We start from the raw sequence: 20,894 nt of genomic DNA on the forward strand, positions 1-20,894 counted from the left end.
CAGCAAAAACCACCCATTTGGAAGACTGTGGTGTTTACTCAACCACCATCATTAAAAATGGTCATAAAATCGAATTTCACTTGACTTATGACAGCAACAACTTACAACAGAAATTCACGTCCCAATTGGGGTCATCAGTCAAGGATCACCTGTATTGCCATGTGTCATTATTTTTGCATCAATATGACTTGTTGTGGACACCTCTGCATCCAGCTTAATTAACTGCAACTGCTCCCAAGAGAAAGATTATTAATATATTCACTTTCAAGTTAATTTCCCATCTAGCAAACATTTATATGTAGAGGTCATTAAAAGTTAGTTTATGTGAAGGCTGCTGAAACATCTCTCCCGTATTAGTGTTCCACATGACTGATATAATACTTAATAAAACGTTAGCAGGGTAAAAAGATATATGAACAAAGCCCCACTAAGTATATTTCAATGGTCACTGCCATTCCAATGTTTACTCTATACATGCCATGAATAGATATTGGAAAAACATCCGAAGCATTACCATTCGGGATTCTTATTTTCTCATTGTCCTGTTTCACAAAACATATTTGAGGAAGAAGATATGTGACTATTTGGCAATCAGTTATGAAAGCATTAACTGGCAACAAAAACAATTACCTTTCAGACTAGGAAATGGAGTGGTTTTGTCTCTCACAGCTTTGGTTGGAAGTGCTAAATTGGAGAGACTAAAGCTTGTGCTGTGGTTTTTGTACAGGCTACCTGTAATAAAAAGAAAATATTTCATTCGGCTATTTATTCAGCTATTTATATTTATTTCATTTGGCTATTTATTCAGCTATTTATATGTGAGCTCATCGCTGTCTTTCTCAGATTAGGAAGTAACTAATATGCATCTTCACAATTTTTTCTTTCCATTCAATCATGTCTGATTCTTGAAATTTTCTTGGCAAGGTTTTCAGAAGTGGTTTTCCTAAGACTGGGAAAAAGTGACTGGTCCAAGGTCACCCAGCTGCTTTTGTGCCTAAGGCAAGACTAGAACTCACTTCTCCTAGTTTCTAGCCAGATGCCTTAACTACCATAGCAAACTGGCTGTCATCTTCATATTTAATATGCATCTTTTAAAAATATAAATTATAATCAACAGAAGGCCATCAGTGGGACATTACTCTCAAAACTAATACTAAAACATAGAAGAATATTTCAGGAACATACTTTCTATTTCAATTTTATAACCTACTTGTTAAATGCACAAAGTTATGCAAAGTCCTTTTTCTTTTACTTAGGATTACTTAGGATAGCAGATTCTCTCTCTTATATTTTTTTTTGGTCAGAAGAATTTCAGGCACATTTTGCACATAACAATAGGAAGAGGAGAGAGAATAAATGCCTCACTTATTTTCTCTGCTATACATCTCTGCCTCATTAGTTTATAATTATAAATACATGCATTTTTTGAAAATTCCATTTTTGTTTGCATCACATTTTTCAGATATCTGATGTATAGTAATTAATCATGAATCAACTATTTTAATTTGACAAAAAGAATTTTACATTCTTTAAGAAAATATTGTATATCATTTGTATAAGATGAAAATTAAGAACTCAATAAACAGGATCAAGGTTAGTTAAAAGAAACTTACTTGCTTTAAAAAAATTATTTAAATTTCTGTATCACTGTTATATTTAAAAGAAATTGTTGTAACTTAGTGGCATCTTATTAAAAAGGTGTCTATATGTATACAGGAGTAATGTAATTTTTTAACAATCATTTTTTAAGAGTATATTTGAGAGGGGGCCAGAGCGGAAACTCCACAACTAGATGCTACTACTCAAAAGCCCCTTTCTTGAATCATTACTATTTTCTAAAAACTTATGTTAACTGATCAAAAATATTTTCAATCAACCACCACAAACCGTAACTAATTAAAATGATACAACAGACTCACATTTTTTTTAAAAAAATCATTCTTTCCTGTACAATTTACAAAGGGTAAATGTAACTCTAAGTAAACCCCACTTTAATATAACGAGGTACACCTGTTCTTTATTCAAATCTGCCAGTCTTTTTCCCACACCAACCCAGGGCAAAACCCCCGCTGGCTAATATTGCCGACTGGGTATTGAGTCGCAATGTCAAGCCCACGAACTCTCTCGAATCCCTTCCAAAACAGGCTAAACCACTACTCCTAAAAAAAACCTATAGCACTCCAGCTTTATGGAACCAGCTGCCGGTCGAGCTCCGGACGGCACTGGACCTTCGCTCCTTCTGACGCGGTCTGAAGACCCATTTATTTGAACAAGCTGGCCTGGCCTGATGGGGGATGTTAGGGTTTTTTAATGGATTTTTATATTGTTATTGTTTTATCTGGGCGATTATTTAATTTTTTTTTAAAATTTTTGTATTTTCTATTTATATGTGCCCTGTTCACCGCCCTGAGTCCCTCGGGAGAAGGGCGGTATACAAATTTAATAAAATAAATAAATAAATAAAATAATTTTATTCACACAATAATTCAAATCAAACTGTGCTTCTCCTTAGAAAGTAATATGCAAGCTTCATTTGAAAAACACAGCTAATCAAAATAAGCAAGATATATAGCAAATACATCTAAGAATCACTAGGGAGAGGAGGGACAAGCCAATGGTACTATCTTCTTCCCCACATATTATCATGTTCAAATGGCTCTTAATAGGAAAGGAAATTAACTGTTTACTAGAAATGGAATATCTGTGATTGCTTGATGGTCATCTCAAGAGAGAATTTCAGTTTCAAAGCTGGCCAAAGACATATGACAATATCCCACATATGGAATTACTATCCAGCAAAAGTTCTGTTAAATGTATCTGAGAACTCCAGAGCATGTTGTCTGTGTTCACATTTCACAACAATCAATAATAGTCAATTTCTATCATATCGTACCCTACGTAACAGCTTTCCTTGATTTTCTCTTCTTTCCATATTGTTCTCTTTTGCAAACATTAGGTTAATACAGTTCTTAATGTTTTAGTAACAAAGAGGTTAAATATAAACATTTTTTTAACTTTTATTCAATTGGTAATAGCATCAATATAGAACTTCTTTTCTAATTATTCCTTTTGATTGTGTTATATGTCCTGTTTTCAACACTCTCGTTTAGACTTTTTCCCCACAAAATTGAAATCATTTTTATCTGTTAAAATTTTCTCAAAATTGATTTACGGTTAAATATCTAAGCTGTTTCCCTCACAATAATCCTCCCAACAATTACATTTCTCATATCATTAAAAAAAATACAATACTATTCAGAATAAGAAAGATGAAAAAGAAAAACATATCTCTCTCAAACTAAAATTCATTTATATCCCCCATTTTTTCATTTTTAAATCTATTCCATTCGATATTTACTAATTAAGTAATCCATGTTATATTCTAACCACATTCAGATACAATCTTTAAAAATTGCATCTGATAAGACAGTTACATTTCTCATATCATTAAAAAAATACCTTTTAACTCTATTCCATTCAATGGTTTCTGACTGAGTAGTCCATATTTATTTTAACCATATTCAAACAAATGCTTAATCTTTAAAAATTGTTTCTGATAGGTCCAATCTTCTGATCCCTTGGATCTGATTTTAATCTTTTTCTTTTGCCAAACAGCTTTCTTCATCCATCTATTCCACTTAATTAAAAAGTCTTGCCATTTTCTTGTGGATGTTGTTAAGAACAGTAGAGGCAGATCAGGTAAGATGTTGATTTCTTTTATCTTTTCTGGTCTCTCAAGTTGTAGGTTTTTTAGTATCTCTGTGATCCATTTTCTCAGGCTTTTCTTCTTATCTTCAGTTTTTTTTGTGATTCTGGGGTGTGGACTACCTTTTCCAGTTTTGGTGCTTCAGTCACGTCTTGTATGTTTTCCTCCATCTGTGTTAAATCACAATCTCTTCCATTGATAGATTCTTTCATTTTCTGAAAATTCTTATGCTGTGAGGTTAATGTAGAGATATATCCATTTAGGTCAGGGGTAGGCAACCTTGTCTCTTTTATGACTCATGGACTTCAACTCCCAGAATTCCTGAGCCAGATGGCTCAGGAATTCTGGGAATTGAAGTCCATGAGTCATAAAAGAGACAAGGTTGCCTACCCCTGATTTAGGTCATCAAACTTGTTTTTAATTTCATTGTGGTATAGAGCCATTGTTGTTTGGATTAGTTGCAACATAGCGAGCATTTCCTCCTGGAAAGTATTTGGTTTTTCTTGACAAGTTCTTTTTGCAAGTTCCTGAGATTCCATGATAGCTAAAACTCAAAAAAAATCTTTCTCTAAAAACAACTTTAAAGGCACAATCAATAGGTGTTTATCATCCAGGAAGGTCAGTTATGGGTTTGGTTTTTTTTGCAATTATAGTCTTTGTTTATTGTGGCTGGCCCAGAATGTTTTGTTTAGCTCTTTTTAAAGATCAAAGAAGTAGGTTATCTCATTCTGGGCGTCCTGCCAATACTTACAACAAAGCAGCTAAAGTTATATATTCTCTTCCACCACTAGATGTCAGCAACAGTATGTTTCTGTCCCCCTTAATAATTTAATTCGCTGCTTCCTTCCATGGGAGGGTGGGGCTAAGCTCCCCCTACTTTTCACCTTTGGAGGCTTTTTTGCTTTTTGGGGTATCTTTTCCAAAAATTCAGGATATAGAGGAGAGAGATCATCAAATTTCTCACCCAGTTTCAGCATACTGTTCACCGATGTTCTGGTGAGTAACTGTGGACTTTGGCTGCAAGTAGCTTGGGCTGGTTACTGAGGTGGGGCCAGCCTTTCTCCTTTCAGGTTAGAGGGAATTCCCAGATCGAACGGGACGAACGTCATCATTCCCCAATTGCTGGAGCACCCCTCTTTCTTCTCAATATCAGATCATACAATAATGTATGTTAATTGTTCTAGAAACTATGACTTCAGAAGTAATACGTAAATGCTAAATTCCCTAAATCATAATGATGGCTAATAGACAGACAGGATAATTATATATTTTCAGAGGCAGTGGCCATAGTAACATACTTATGAATACCAACTGTTGAGGTACACAGGTTCTCCTTGGGTCCTGCCTGGATAGGCCTTCCTTTTCTGCAATCCAGATTTCCTGAGTGAAATTTGTCGTTTTCCCACCTGCCCTTTGAGTTGCTTGACCCAGTCTACAGATGCCATTTTTTCCAAGATCTGCTACCCAAGCTAACCTTTGGGTAAAGTCTGTCATTATTCTTTTTTATTATTCCATCATTATTCTTTTCCACAAAATAATGTCATCTTTTATTCTTTTATGCACCTCTCCTGGTTTTATAAAAGCCACATATTCAGCAATAATCAGATCTATGACTTTCGCGGTACCTAGAATTAATAACATGCTTGCCACAGTAGCGTTTTTTTCCTTTGAGTCTCTTTTCCACCTAATCTTCCTGCCTATTATTCTCCTTCCCACCTATTATTTAAATCAGTGTGCAAGAAATAAGAATACCTACTGGCAAAAGACATAATACCCCCAAAACCTTCACTGCTGTTGTTGGAGACTGTAGAATTTGGGGAACTGGCATGCGAATCCGATTCTGCATCAGAGTCATTACCCAGCTTTAAACTATTAGGACGCAAAGGTTTTGGAGGCCTTGAAAAGAATAGGAAAAAAAACACATTATTTGTATCTATGGCCATAGTAGAAATTGGGAAATGTCATTATCGCAAACTTCTATGGCAGGGTCACATTAAATTATTAAATCATCACACAAGGCAACATTTATTCTACAGACCACGGCTGTCATGGGTATTAAATTCATTAATTATTCATTTGGTTAAATGAATAAATAACTGAAAATAGACACAGAATTGTATGAGAAATAAGGCAAATTTATTGTAGTACACATGGGTAAACCATACTGCTTAGATTGTTTAAAACCCTCAGCAGCTTTCTCAGTATTCCACAAACCCAAATCCGTCACCCACCTTTTGCAGCTAACCAGTATGAAGAGGCTTTAATTTCATTTTCTCTCCCAAATATACCAAACAAGAGAAAGAAATAAGGCCATCTTTCCCTACTGTGCAAATCTTTTGAAATGGGTCATTTGGTTCTACAGATTCTAAGTACCAGAGGGTCCACTAAAGTAATCTATAGATTTTCCTCTCTATTTTTCATATGCCGTAGATATGGAGAAGCATATGAGATTAATACAAATTTCATGGACAATTATATAACTTTTTTCTTTCTATGCTACTTTTGTCCCATCCTAATGAATAATTATCACATGGAACATACCCAGAAAAGGCTGCACCCTAAGAAGCCTACATACTGGTTTTGGCATCTTTCATGTGGGACATAAATATTCCTTTAGGTAAAGGAATATTCTTTATATATTCTTTTAGGTAAAGAAGAATACTATTAATCCAGTATTAAGAATATAGCTGAATTGCAGAAAATTTCTTACACAATGGATAATACCACACAAAAAGGACCAAATTAACTTTAAAAACCAATGTTGGATATAGCAATTCTCACCTGTTGGCATTGAGATTCTGATTGAACTTTGGAGTATAACTTTCTTCCTGCTCATCTTCTTCCTCTTCTGTTGGGAATCCATACTGTGGTTCAAAGTATGGATTATCATACTCTCGTTTCTTCACCATTCCTTCTGCGGAGCTGAAGCTGAATGAAGGACTCTCGCTTTCCCGATGATCCACAGTCACCTTGGGAAAATTTGGCTGTAAAGGCAAGCTGGAAAGGTGATTTGAAAATCCAGCTAGCATCTTCTCTTCTACCTCTGCTGAATCAGCTGATTCCTATACAGAGAACAAGACATGAATTTGTTTACAGCTAAAGATTTCTGTAATAGTTGATGATAAACTATTTTATCACAGTTTAAAATGATAAAAGTAGTTTATCATTTTACTACTGACAAAGTAAAAGTTAACATCAAACGTTCTACTGACTTCTATCACTGTTTCTGCTAAATTAAGTTTTATTACATGAACACTGTTAGGATAATTTATTTGCCATTTGATGCCTATATTTAATAATAATATAAGTAGTTGCTTCATTGTAAATATTATTTTCTGTGGATATATTCAGATAAAAAAATTTAACCATATTCATTAAGGAAATCATGACTAAAAATTTTTAGGACAATATTTGAAATATTACAGAAAGAATTATTATGTAATACCAGCAATATACTGGATGTAATTTTAACTATACCAGGGGTCGGCAACCTCGGCTCTTTTATGACTCGTGGACTTTAACTCCCAGAATTCCTGAGCCAGCTATGCTGGCTCAGGAATTCTGGGAGTTGAAGTCCACGAGTCATAAAAGAGCCGAGGTTGCCGACCCCTGAACTATACAATGACTCTGTGAATTTGCCTTAACAGGTTCTTCTGTGCCTCTCCAAACAGCTTGCTGAATCCAATTGATATTTGTGGGCTTAGCACAACATCTAATATTTCCTGCTTACAATAAAAACAAAACTAAAAAATAACTGGGTTATTTTAAGTTTGATTCAGTAATAATGGAGATGACAGTTGCAGGCAGAAGCCACAGGCAGCAGGCTGGAGGGAAATGAACAAAAGCCACGCTTGAGCTATTCTGGATAGCTGTGCCACAGTTTCAGTTTGTGATTATTGAGTTTACTAAATAGAGCATATAAGAATAAACTTCGCTGGTACTATATTACAATGTTCATTCAATTTCTAGTATTTTTAACACTGCCTCAAATATTTCTACTCATTTTTAATCACTATCCTGGCTCAGTGCTATCCTAAATTTTAAGTAAAGTGGTTTAAGCAAAACCAACTAAAATTATTACAGTCTTTCAAATGCTGAAAGTAGTATGTACCGTTCAGTTAAACATGTAACTTGATTTTTTAATCATTTATTTATTGCATTTTAAGACCATATAGTTCAGGGGTGTCAAACTCAATTTCATTGAGGGCCACATCAGCATTGCGGTTGCCCTCAGGGGGCCGGGTGGGTATGGCCAAAGTGGGCGTGGCCTACTGGGTGGGCATGGCTAGAGTGCGTATGGCCTACTGGGTGGGCGTGGCCAGCTCTACATCATTCGCATCAAGGGTGCCTATGGGGGCCTGGGCAGGAGTGGGACAGATCTGAGGGTCTCTGGCAGGAGGAGGGTCTCTGGGCCAGGGCCAAGGCAGTGGGGGCTGTTCCCTGTTTCCAGGATGGCTTTGCGGGCCACATGAAACCACTTCGCGGGCCGGATCCGGCCCCCGGGCCTTGTGTTTGACATGTCTGATATAGTTCAATCCTCAAGCAAAGAAGGGTACATTCCACCAAACAGAAGTACCATGGAGACCTTTCCTATATGCCTAACAATACATTCCTGTAAATTTCATTTTTTTATTATTGTGCCTTCGAGTTAATATTTCTTTTGTTAAGCAAATTTTTACATTGGCCATCTGACCTAAGTGACTGTTCTGTCACCTGGCCTAGTTTTCTTGGCAATATTTTCAGAAGTGGTTTGCCCTCTTTCCTAGGGCTAAGAGAGAATGACTGGCCCAAGATGATCTAACTGGCTTCATGCCTAAAAGGCAAGGCTGGAGCTTACGGTCTCCCAGTTTCTGGCCTGATGCCAAAACCACTACACCAAATTGGTCCTCTCATCTCATAATGTTCTGCAATCTCCTGCTATTAGGATTTTAAAAACTGAATCCAGATAATTCCCTGCTTTTTCTTTCTTTTTATGCAGTTCCTATGGCTTGCAAACCCCTTTTCACTTTTAAAAATATTTGTTTCCATATCTAATGATAAGGTAAAGGTAAAGGTTTACCCACACATGCGTGCTAGTCGTTTCCAACTCTAGGGGCCAGTGCTCTTCTCTGTTTCAAAGCCGAAGAGCCAGCGTTTGTCCGAGGACGTCTCCGTGGTCATGTGGCCGGCATGACTAGACACCAAAGGCGCACGGAACACTGTTACCTTCCCACCGTAGTGGTCCCTATTTTTCTACTTGCATTTTTACGTGCTTTCGAACTGCTAGGTTGGCAGAAGCTGGGACGAGTAACAGGCACTCACTCTAATGATATGGCAGTTAATAAGGGCTTTTTCCTCTAAAGCTCCAGCTACTGATGAATAATCACAGACTGATGAAAGGCAGTAATTTCTTGAAATTATAAACAATGAACAGTTTTTAAGCACCTGTGAGGAATACTGAAATTCCACTATCCCATTTCAGCAGAAAGTTACTAGACATCCCACTGACTACTACTTAAACTGTCATAATTATAATTATTTGCTCCTTTCAACGGCTTATGTTTCTTTTACCATCTACTCTATTACATACATGATTCACCCCATGGATAACAGTGCTAGGACTACTGCTGGCTGTAGTGCTTGAACTTGACCGAGGTTGGTTATTATCTTGGGAATTCTCACTGTCTGGAGCCTGTTCATCCATATCTGCTGAGTACTCCTGGAAATCATCAAACTCCACTTCACTTGCATCACCCAAAGCTGCATGAGTTAGTGGGTCCACATCTGCAAGAGACATTAGAATATATAGACATAAATCTATAGTGGCCGAGTCAACAAGCAATTCAAGAAAATTACTCATTAAATTATTAAAATTATAGGAAGACAGATTCCATATGAATAGTAGACAAAAAATGTGTGGGTAATTTATATTCTTCTTTTTCCCATGAATCACAATGTGTGGAATTCCTAAATAAATGTATGCTTAACATTTTGGAATAGAATGAGATGAAACGTAATCTGGGTTAAGAAAGTATGACTGTGAATAATAAAGAAGCTAGTCAGAATATGAGGTAACTGATTTTAGACAGAGTTGCTAAAGGGTACTTCTGGATGTAACATTATCTGTAGAAGAAGAAAATATTGTTTGAAGCAAGTCACAAACTTCAGCTTTTTAAGGAAAAAAGATGCTACACATAAACTGCAGGATGTAATATTAGCCTCCTGCATAATTTTCTTTTCTAGAATGACTATGGGCCTTACATACTGGCATTCCTAATGGATAGAACATGAACGTTAATTTAATCAATTTTTGCTGAATAAACTGGCTGGATTCATACAGCATACCAAATAATACTGTGTTTTTAAAGCACCATGACTGTAATGTAGTTTGTTGATTTGGACATTACAAGTTTGCATATAGACATTAATTCTTTGTATTCTGTATTGGTGAGACCACATCTGGAATATTATCTCCAGTTCTAGGCACATTCTAGCAAATACATTAACAAACTAGAGTATGGATAATAAAGAGTTTTAGAAGAAGAATGTTGTAAGTTAGAGGTCTGGAGAAGAAAAGACTGTGGGGGGACGTGATAACTCTCTTCAAGTACCTGAAGACTGCAAAATAAAAAATATAGCAGGTTTTTTCAAAGTTGCTCCAGAAGACAAGCAAAGAACAATGGTTTAAATGATAAAGATTCAGATTCTGGTTAGACATTAGGAAACATTTTGAAACAGTAAAAGCTATTCAGTAATGAAAAAGACCTCCTTGGGATATGTAAGACTCTTTTTCACTGGAAGTGTTTATTTAAATGATGAGTGGCTATCTGTCAGTGATGCTACAGTAATAGATTTCTGCAGTGGGCAGGGAATTAACCTAAATCTCTAAGATCCCTTCCAATCCTTACTCTCCATTATTCTATTATTCCATTCCATTCCATTCTTCTCCAAGCAAAATAAACACAACAAAGAAACAAAATACTCTCCATAATCCTGGCAAGATTCCAGTTGGTTGCTGAGATGAAAGGTCTCTTTCAAAGCAATGAAATCAGCCTAAACCCTAAAACTATATCCAGAACAAACACATTACAGATCAAGGGTACTTACTTGGAGTATCACCATTGATATCACATTTCATCATTTCACTAACAAAGTCACCAAGGGATGAATAAGAAGAGCTGGAGTCATCATAGTCCACACTATCACTCCCACTATTGCAAAGAGGGGGAAAAAAGTAGAAAAAAATTACACAAGAGATTTAGCAGAATTTTTTTTACCATGAATGTTTATACCCTTAGTTATTTGGCCAGGTACCTCTTCTGCCACTAATAGCCAGGTTTCAGTCTTGAATTATCACTGCAGCAGGAGGATCTGTCCTGCCTTCCAGACCAGCCTGGAAGACCAGGTTTTTCTCAACCCTATGGCAATGGAAACCACTGAAAGGATGAGCAAAACTAAGTTCTATGGCGAAATTAAAAATTGTGTGGGAATAAACAGGCAGTAAGAAGAAACCCCAGTGGTAAAAGGAAACAGTGGAGGAATTCCTAATATAAATCACTGCCACATGTATGGCACAGGTAGAAAACATGTTCCAATTCTGCAAGCAAGACAGAGAAAGAGGAATGCCCAGGACAACTCAGAGAATAGAAAATAACATTTTCTCCTGTATCCTGAAAGCATCTTCAATTTATCAAGCAGTGTCACAAAAGGATGGAATGCCCTAAATAGGAAGCTATTATGTGCAACTACTACATTTCTGGAGAACTTACTTGCCAAAACTACTGATGTTCGAGTACATTTTTCAAATTGGCAATTCTCAGGAAGTGATATCCATGTTCACTACTTAACCAGATAAGGACATAGATGGCCATGGAGCTTTTTGCCTTTTAAAGAGCTGTTTCCAAAGGCCACGTAACCTCATGCTACATTCCTCCAGAAACAAAAAGTAAAAAAATTGTCAAGGCATAATTCTGCCTGTCAGAGGGCGACGGACCGTGCTCCAGATGATGCATGATGTGTGTGGGTGAAGGAAAACAAAACCCGACGCATATTCTATTAAAACCTTTAATTAACAAAGAAAAATATATATAAACAAAGAAAGCTAACTGACCACATCCTATCCCATCAGACAGTAAAAGAAAAGGTGAAGATATAAACTAGGAAAACTTTTTTACGCTTGCGCATACAGCAAAGCTAAATCATAACATGGCTAGACCACATGACATTCACTATGGTTACCAGATAAGTTATCAACACAGGTGCAAAGCAGAAAGAGATGTACAATTAGAAATGAGCTTTTCGGACGAACTAAAAAAAACATGCAGTGACATCCCCTTCTTTCATCAGCAAAGCGAAGATTCAGGTAAGGCACATCTTCTCACGCAGATACTCGTGTTGGGCTGCAGGTAGTGGTTTGTTTAACATATCAGCAATCTAATCACGTGTAGGCACATACTGCAGTTTCACAAAACCTTGTTTAACTACTTGTCTTATGTTTTGATAACGGATGTCAATGTGTCTGGACCTGGAACCTGTAAATCGATTCTCGGATATGTAAACCACAGATTTGTTGTCTTCCATCACAGTGATCGGTCGAATTGGAGGTGTCCAGATATCTGTGACTAAAGCATCAAACCAGGTTAAGGAATTGCATGCATCAGAAACACAAACATACTCAGCTTCTGTAGAGTAACAAGAAACAAAATTCTGTTTACGCACATGCCAGTAAACAGGACATCCGTTTAGAAACATCATATAACCTGAAGTGCTTTTCCGTGATTTCTTATCACTTGCCCAATATGAATCTGCATAACAACATAACTCTGCATAGTCAGTATGTGTAGGTTCTAACAATAACTTCATGTCTTTGGTGTGTTTTAGGTATCTCAATAATTTCTTAACACATGTCCAATGAAACTGTTTTGCTTTGCCTACGTGTCATGATAGGAGATTAACACTAAGTGCAATGTCGGGTCTAGTCCAACTACTGATATACAGCAGCGACCCAATGACTGAGCGATAAAGTGTTTGATCTTTGAACTCAGGATTCGGTTCATGTGTCAAGTTGTGAAAATCGGTTTGCATGGGTGTACTCACAGGTTTAGCATCCTCTGTGTTGCAGTGATGCAATAGTTGTTCAATCTTATCTTCTTGTGTGACGCTAAACCCCTTCTGGGTTTTGGCAACTTGAACACCCAAATAAGTGTTAATGTTTAGTTTAGTTTTAGTTTTATTTGATTTCTATACCGCCCTTCTCCCTAGGGACTCAGGGTGGTTCACAGGGCATATATAAATAACGATACAAAAGTTAAAAGGAAATTAAATCAATGCCCAGTTAAAACAATAATACAATACTAAAAACACAAATTTAAAACCCATAATCCCCCATCAGGCCAGACCAGCTAATTCAAATAAGTGGGTCTTCAACCCGCGACGGAAGGTTCGGAGGTCTGATGTCATCCGGAGCTCCACCGGCAGTTGGTTCCATAATGCTGGAGCGCCCACAGAGAAGGCCCTCCCCCTGGGGGCCACCAGTCGGCATTCCCTGACCGGAGGCACCCTGAGGAGGCCCTCTCTGTGGGCACGTACTGGGCGGAGGGAAGTTGACGCCAGCAGCAGGTGGTCCCTGAGGTAACCCGGACCCATGCCATGTAAGGACTTAAAGATCATAACCAAGACCTTGAACCTCACCCGGAAGACAACTGGTAGCCAATGCAGCTCGCGGAGCAAAGGTGTAACATGGGAGTACCGGGAAACTCCCAAGACAACTCTCGCGGCCGCATTCTGTACCAGTTGGAGCCTCCGAGTGGCCTTCAAGGGAAGCCCCATGTAGAGAGCATTACAGTAGTCAAGGCGAGAGGTCACGAGCGCATGAGTGACCGTACACAAGGCATCCCGGTCCAGATAGGGCCGCAACTGGCGCACCAGGCGAACCTGGGCGAAAGCCCCCCTAGTCACGGCCACTATATGATCTTCCAGGGTAAGCCGTGAATCTAGGAGGACTCCCAAGTTGCGAGCCCTATCCACGGGGGGTAAGAGCTCACCCCCCATAGAAAGAGATGGAACATTTTGAATGTCCCGGGATGCCGGGATGTACAGCCACTCAGTCTTGTCAGGGTTGAGTTGAAGTCTGTTCCTCCCCATCCAGACCCGAACCGCCTCCAGGCAACGGGACATCACTGGGGTGGTTTGGGGTCGAAAAGAAAACTTGGGTATCATCGGCATATTGATGATACCCAACTCCAAAACCACGAATGATCTCACCCAGCGGTTTCATGTAGATGTTGAACAGGAGAGGCGAGAGAACCGACCCCTGAAGAACTCCACAAACGAGAGACCTAGGGGCCGATCTCTGCCCCCCTGCCAACACCGACTGCGAGCGTCCCAGGAGATAGGAGGAGAACCACTGAAGAACTGTGCCTCCCACTCCCAATCCCCTGAGACGCCGCAGCAAGATACCATGGTCGATGGTATTGAAAGCCGCCGAGAGGTCTAATAGGACTAGGACAGAGGAATATCCCCTATCCCGAGCCCTCCAGAGATCATTCACCAGAGCGACCAATGCCGTCTCCATGCTGTACCCGGGCCTGAAACCCGATTGGTAAGGGTCCAAATAATCCGCTTCATCCAGGACCAGAGGGAGCTGATGCACCACCACACTCTCAACAACCTTCGCAAGGAAGCGAAGGTTGGAGACTGGACGAAAGTTGTTCAATACAGCTGGGTCCAAGGCAGGCTTCTTGAGGAGAGGTCTCACCACCGCCTCCTTCAAGACGGTGGGGAAATAACCCTCGCTCAAGGAAGCAGATATAACTGCCTGGAGCCAGCCTCGTGTCCTCTCCCTAGCTGCATAAACCAGCCAGGAAGGGCACGGGTCCAACAAACATGTGGAGGAGCTCAGCCTCCCCATAATCCTGTCCACTTCATCAGGGGTCACAGAATCAAACTCTTCCCAGGTAACATTGACAAGACCGCTCGTGTCCTGATCGCCAGACTCTGCCCAGTTGGAGTCCAAACCGGTCCGAATCCGAGCGATTTTATCCGACAGATGTTGACTAAATTCCTCGGCACGACCCTGCAAGGGATCCTCCCTCACCTCCTGATTAAGAAGTGAGCGAGTCACCCTAAACAGGGCGGCCAGGCGATTATCTGCGGACGCGATGAGGGTGGAGAAGTAGTTACACCTCGCCACCCTCATCGCTGCGAGATAAGACCTAATGTAGGTTCTTAACCGCAACCGGTCGGGTTCGGATCGGCTAGACCTCCAACAGCTCTCTAGGCCCCGTTTCCGACGCTTCATCTCCCGGAGCTCCGCGGAGAACCATGGAGCTCGCTGGGATCTGCACCGGGTCAGGGGCCGCAAGGGTACAACCCGGTCAAGTGCCTCAGTGGCTGCCCTTTCTCAGGCTTCCACTAAGGCATCCGCCGAGCTGTGAGCAATGGAGGCAGGTGGGGACCCCAGCGCCGCTTGGAATCTATCAGGATCCATTAAGCGTCTGGGGCGGTACCATCTAATTGGCTCCGTACCCCCACGGCGGGGGGTGGCAAAACGGAAGACCAGCCGCAGGAGATGATGATCGGTCCATGACAGGGGCATAATAAATGGAGAGCCCCCACCAAGATCATCCAACCACCGTCTAGATAAAAAAATCAGGTCATGTGTCCTAAAGACTTCAATGTGAAAAACTGCTGTAAAGCATTAGTGAAAATCTCACTCATCTGCTTATTTGGCCCAATATAAACAATATCATCAACATAAACAAGAATTATTTCATACCCATTATCAGATCTTTTCGTGAACACGCATTCATCTGTTGCGGACTTAATAAAGCCCATTGAATTTAGTTTGTCAGAAAGACATAAGTACCACATTAAATCAGACTGTTTCAGACCATAAAGACTTTTCTGTAGAAACCAGGTATCCCCTTCTTGCTGTCGAAAACCTGGAGGACCTTTCACATAGATGTCTTCATCTAGGTCAGCGTGTAGATAAGCTGTCTCAGTGTCGAACTGGAAAACCTCCAAACCAAGGATAGTTGCAGTGGCTAAGGCAATTTTCACGCTCTCAGTCCGCACTGTGGGTATGTATTTGTATAGTCTTCAGGATAACGTTGTGCGAAACCCTGGGCTACAAGTCTGGCCTTGTACAACGACTCACCATTTGGCTTCTTCTTAATCCTGTAAACCCATCGGGTGCCAATAACTTTCTTGTTTGCTGGAGGGCTTGCAGGCGTAAACACCTGAAGTTTCTTTAGACTGTCCATTTCAGCCTGCATTGCCTCATACCATTTATCTTGCTCTGCTTCAGGAAGATATTTGATTTGTGTGAACTTCTCAGGAGGAAGTGTAACATTATAAATCAAAGGTAAAGGTGCTTTTGTTACTTGCCACGAATATCGTTGTGGAGGGATTCCCTTTGTGACCCTTTTGGAACTTCTCGGACCAACCGTCCATTCTTCCTCCATTTCGTCCTTGTCTTCATCGTCGTCACCAGCAGCATCAGCGGCTTGCGAAGACGGAACAGTAGGTTGAGAAGAACTTGTGGAAGGAACATTCACCTGTGAATCTTGATCATCAGGCTCTGTGGCATCAGCAGCATCATCTCTAGGAAAATAAACTCCAGGATCGTTAGAATGAATCCTGGACCAGTCAGTATCTTCCTCAAAAGTAGTGGATTGTGAAATAACTATTACATGATGAGAGTCAATATATTTACTCCATTTTGATTTATCATCAATACCCATGAATCTCATCCTTTTTGCTGCAGGACCCCCTTTCTTTCTTTGCGCTAAGGGAATATTCACCACAGCGTATGAACCAAAAATATGGAGATGTGAAAAGTCAGGCTTGTGTCCATATAACATGAAATAAGGGGTCTGATTGATTACACTACTCCAAGTACAGTTGATGATATGATTAGCATATTTAATAGCTTCACCCCAGTATGGAAGACTGAGGTTAGCATCTTCAAGAAGGCAACGTATCATGGTTTGCAGAACCCAATTTCTGCGTTCTGCCACTCCATTCTCAGCTGGAGTATAAGGAGCTGAAGTTTGATGTACTATCCCATTCTTACACATCCAGTCCTGGAAACGCTGAGACATGAATTCAGCACCACGATCACTCTGAATTCTGGCATGTTGACCTCGAATTGGGTATAGACAAGACTGCCAAAGTCTTTAAAGATCTGAAAGGTCTCAGATTTTTCTCTCATAGGATATACATATCCATATCTAGAGTAATTGTCAACAATTGTCAAGAAATATCTTTTACCACCAATTGTTGATGTAAAAGGACCCACTATGTCAGTGTGTACCAAATCAAAAATGTGTGTTGACAGGCATGTAGCGCGTTTTGGAATTGCTGCTGCTTTGGATTTGGCTTTCTTGCAGACAGCACAATCCAAGAACACCTTACACCCCTTTAGATCCAAACCTCTTGCAAACTCTGGCATCTTCTTCAGAACACGAAAACTGGCATGACCCAATTTTCTATGCCACTTATGAATACACCTGGAATGCAAAGGTTTACCTGTTAGTGAATTCTCAACTTTAGCATGTTTATTAGGAACCTCAGCCTTGCAATGGGCAACCTGTGTCTTGATTTTTTGTTGGCTTTAGGAGCCTTTGGAGTAGCAACAGGATCTCTCTCTGGGACATCTCTCACTGGGCCTATGCTCTCTCTTTTTGGAGCTTGTATACTTGCCTACTGTTGCTGTTTAGACTTTGGCTTTATATAATAAACACCACCAATCAACGTGGTTTCAGCAACAATATCTCCATCTTTAACTACATAACTTGCTTTTTCAAGATGATGGACCTGGAATTTTGACACCCTAGACAAGTGACTCTGACTAAGCAAATTACTATTAGCTGATGGTACGTAGTAAACGTCAGGAATGAATGCACCGAGCTCTTCAAAACAAACAGTTCCTTTTCCCATGACCTGAACAGGATGATTTGAAAAAGAGTAAAGTTCACGAAGTTCAGGTTCAGGCTCGTGCATCTCTGTGTAAAGCTCTTTTCTGTAGGTAACATGTAACGCTGCTCCACTGTCCAAAGTCCAAAGAAGTCGTCTGTCATACTCTGGTTGAGGCTGTGGATTGTTGGTTACAACCAATGCGGCAAGTGGAGCTTGCGGAGCACGCCTGGGACCACGACCAAGACCTTATCGTCCGCCTCTACCTCTGCCTCCTCTGGAATCTGTTCCTCTGGGCTGGTACGTGATGGGCGCTGGAAATCTTTGGGGACAATCCCGGGTGGCATGTCCCACACGATTGCAGATGTAGCATCTTGGCATCCTTGGAACGTAGGCCCTTCCACAGAAGGAACGCCTCGCTGAAGCTCTTGATGCAGGTGGTTCCCTTAAATGTGGTGCGGCTTGCATAAGTGCCTCTTCTTCAGTTAAAATCCTGCATACATGATCCACTGTGCGTTGAGCAATAGGCACTTGATTAATCTTAGTAATAGCATCTTTCCATTCATAATTCAAAGAGTAAATAATAATGCTGATCATTTGAAAATCATCAATAGGATAACCTCTTTCACCCAGTTCTTTTCTTATTCCTTTCATTTTAGTTAAGTATTCTCCAATATGTTCACCAGGTTTTAATCTGGAACCATGGAATTCAGACAGAAGTAAATATGTTGACTCAATTGACGTAGGCCGATAACATGTCTCTAATTGAGTCCAAATTTGTTGGGCAGTTGCATCTTGTGAAAATGTGAGCTGCAACTCAGTGTCCATTGACATCAATAATGTTGTGCATGCTCTATTATTTAAGTTCCATATGTCAGGAGTCCATGGCTGGGCAGGAGGATTAAACACCATCATGTGAGTACCTTCTCTGCGTAGCAGAAGTCCAACCTCACTGACCCATGCCCTGTAATTTTGTCCTGACTGCTTTAGTTTTAAGTCACCAGCCAGTGGTACAATAGAGGGTGCCTGTTGAGGAACATGCACTTGAGGTACATGCTGTGCAGGTTGTGCAATCCGACCATAATCTGCAGGGGGCATCAGTGGCGTCTGTGCCTGGACATGTGGCAGTTGCATTGGAGCTGCCGATGGTACTGGTGCTGGCTGTGACTGTATTTGGGCTACCATTCCACCCTGGCCAGCAGGAGGCGCTGGTGCATTAGCATGACCTGCAGATGGCACTGGCCTTAGCAATTGAGAACCCAGTGGCAATTGCATGTGGGCTAAATATGGCTGTGCTCTGCCAGGTAGAGGGACTTGCATAGAAGCAATATGAATTCCAGCACCATCAGAGGCTGGAGCTCCAAGTGACTGTATAAGCCCTGCATCTCGGATCAATGATTCATGCATAGACACCTGTGAAAATGCATCTTGCATTCTTTGAAATGCATTTTCTAAGTCAGCTTCACCAGCAGATGGTGCTATAACATTAACTTCAGGCACCATTGTAGCCTCAATATCTTTGTGTGTCCTTTGGGACTGCCCATAGTCATGTGTCTGTGACATAGGAGCGTCCAGTTCCCATTCGTCTGACATGACACTCAATGATGGGTGTGGCTTTGGCTTTGGAGACAAAGGAGGAGTTGAGGGCAAAATGGCTGACACTGGCCTTTGCATCACAGCAGGGCTCCTCTCCTGCTGCTTCAACTTTGATACATATGATTTTGCCAAATACAGCTCCTTTTCAAAAAACTTAATGCGGTCACAGTAGCTTTGAACAAGCTTCTCATGCATATTTTGCTTGGGGCTAGAAGGAGCATAGGGAATTTCTTCCTCCCTAACTTTAGGTTTGGCTCCAAGCCTCTGATATCCATCATGAGCCCCTGGAGTGTGAACTCTTTCAGGGGCAGCTGCCAGGGAGCATAAGGAATCAGAAAAAGGAGTGACCGACCTTCCATCGTTGACTTGAACAGCAGCTTCGTCGTCAAGATGTGTGGCTGTAGCAATTGGGGTCTGTAAAGTTGAAGGGAGATGTCTCTGGAAAGTAGAAGCAGCCGTCTCCTCTTCTTCAGGCTTATAACAAGCCCTCTTCCTGCCTTTTCTCCTATTCCTCTTCTTCGGCATGATTCAGCAATTAATCACGACATTCCTCGGTTGTCGGACTAACTAACTGATAACAGCCTCAGAAAAATGCATGTCTAAAAGCATAAATCAGAACCATCCTCGATACCAAATGTCAAGGCATAATTCTGCTTGTCAGAGGGCAACAGACCGTGCTCCAGCCGATGCATGATGTGTGTGGGTGAAGGAAAGCAAAATCCATGCATATTCTATTAAAACCTTTAATTAACAAAGAAAAGTATATATAAACAAAGAAAGCTAACCGACCACATCCTATCCCATCAGACAGTAAAAGAAAAGGTGAAGACATAAACTAGAAAAACTTTTTTACGCTTGCGCATACAGCAAAGCTAAATCATAACATGGCTAGACCACATGACATTCACTATGGTTACCAGATAAGTTATCATCACAGGTGCAGAGCAGAAAGAGATGTACAATTAGAAATGAGCTTTTCGGACGAACTAAAAAAAATGTGCAGTCACAAAAATAACTTTTCTCAATTACATTTTCAATACAAATGAAAAGGAGACAATTTTCCCTTTTCCAAGGCAATATACGCTTCTGAGAGCAGCAGCAGAGAACTTAAAAGTATTAAGAGTTGTACCATTATTTAAACCCTTTAAAAGATGCCCAAAATGACATTAATATTCTTGAAGCAGTGTGTGTCCTATCCAAAATTTTCTATCAACTTGGGAAGATTCTTCCTCTTAAGTTGATTAAACAGACTTTCTCATGGAAACTAATCTCTTCTGTCTGAATAGTTAACTCTCTTGGTGAAGCTATTCACTTTCCAAAGAATCAATCAACTTCCGTTGCCACCAGCCTTTTTTCTGGGTCTTCTGCCTTACAGAAGCAAACTTAAAACAATCCATAGTTGTTTTCAATTTTTTTATCATAGCTTCTATGCTGTCATTCTTTTAAGCGTTAAAAATATAATACACTTGATTCCAGATTTGTAGTATCTATTCGGAACTGACTTTTTTGAATTGTTCTCTCATACCTTGTAGCCTTGAGAAATTCCTGATGTTTTGACACTTAACTAACATAAGGCTACTGAGATCATACTTGTTCCAGTGCATAACTGCGGTCACTGCTTCCATCTCTATTCTATGATTGCCTGATACAAAAAGTGGGGAAATTCTTGTAATCAACCCTCAAAGAGTGCCTGATT

At 40.2% G+C, this 20,894-nt stretch overlaps 1 protein-coding gene across 7 annotated transcripts in view; it reads right to left on the bottom strand.

The window, feature by feature from the left end:
* MADD (MAP kinase activating death domain) overlaps positions 1–20,894 on the bottom strand; it is a 117,587-nt gene that overhangs the window by 58,363 nt on the left and 38,330 nt on the right. For 6 of the 7 annotated variants that reach the window (XM_083349012.1, XM_083349009.1, XM_083349013.1 and 3 more), the window contains 5 exons: positions 10,793–10,896; positions 9,276–9,469; positions 6,488–6,768; positions 5,459–5,602; positions 631–728 (listed from right to left, as the gene is read on the bottom strand). In XM_083349012.1, coding sequence (XP_083205138.1) covers positions 631–728; positions 5,459–5,602; positions 6,488–6,768; positions 9,276–9,469; positions 10,793–10,896 — 821 coding nt within the window. The remainder of the gene's footprint in view (positions 1–630; positions 729–5,458; positions 5,603–6,487; positions 6,769–9,275; positions 9,470–10,792; positions 10,897–20,894) is intronic. The other variant, XM_083349011.1, reaches the window with a different exon arrangement.

Source organism: Vipera ursinii (genome assembly GCF_947247035.1).
Source record: "Vipera ursinii genome assembly, chromosome: 1".
Taxonomy (NCBI): domain Eukaryota; kingdom Metazoa; phylum Chordata; class Lepidosauria; order Squamata; family Viperidae; genus Vipera; species Vipera ursinii.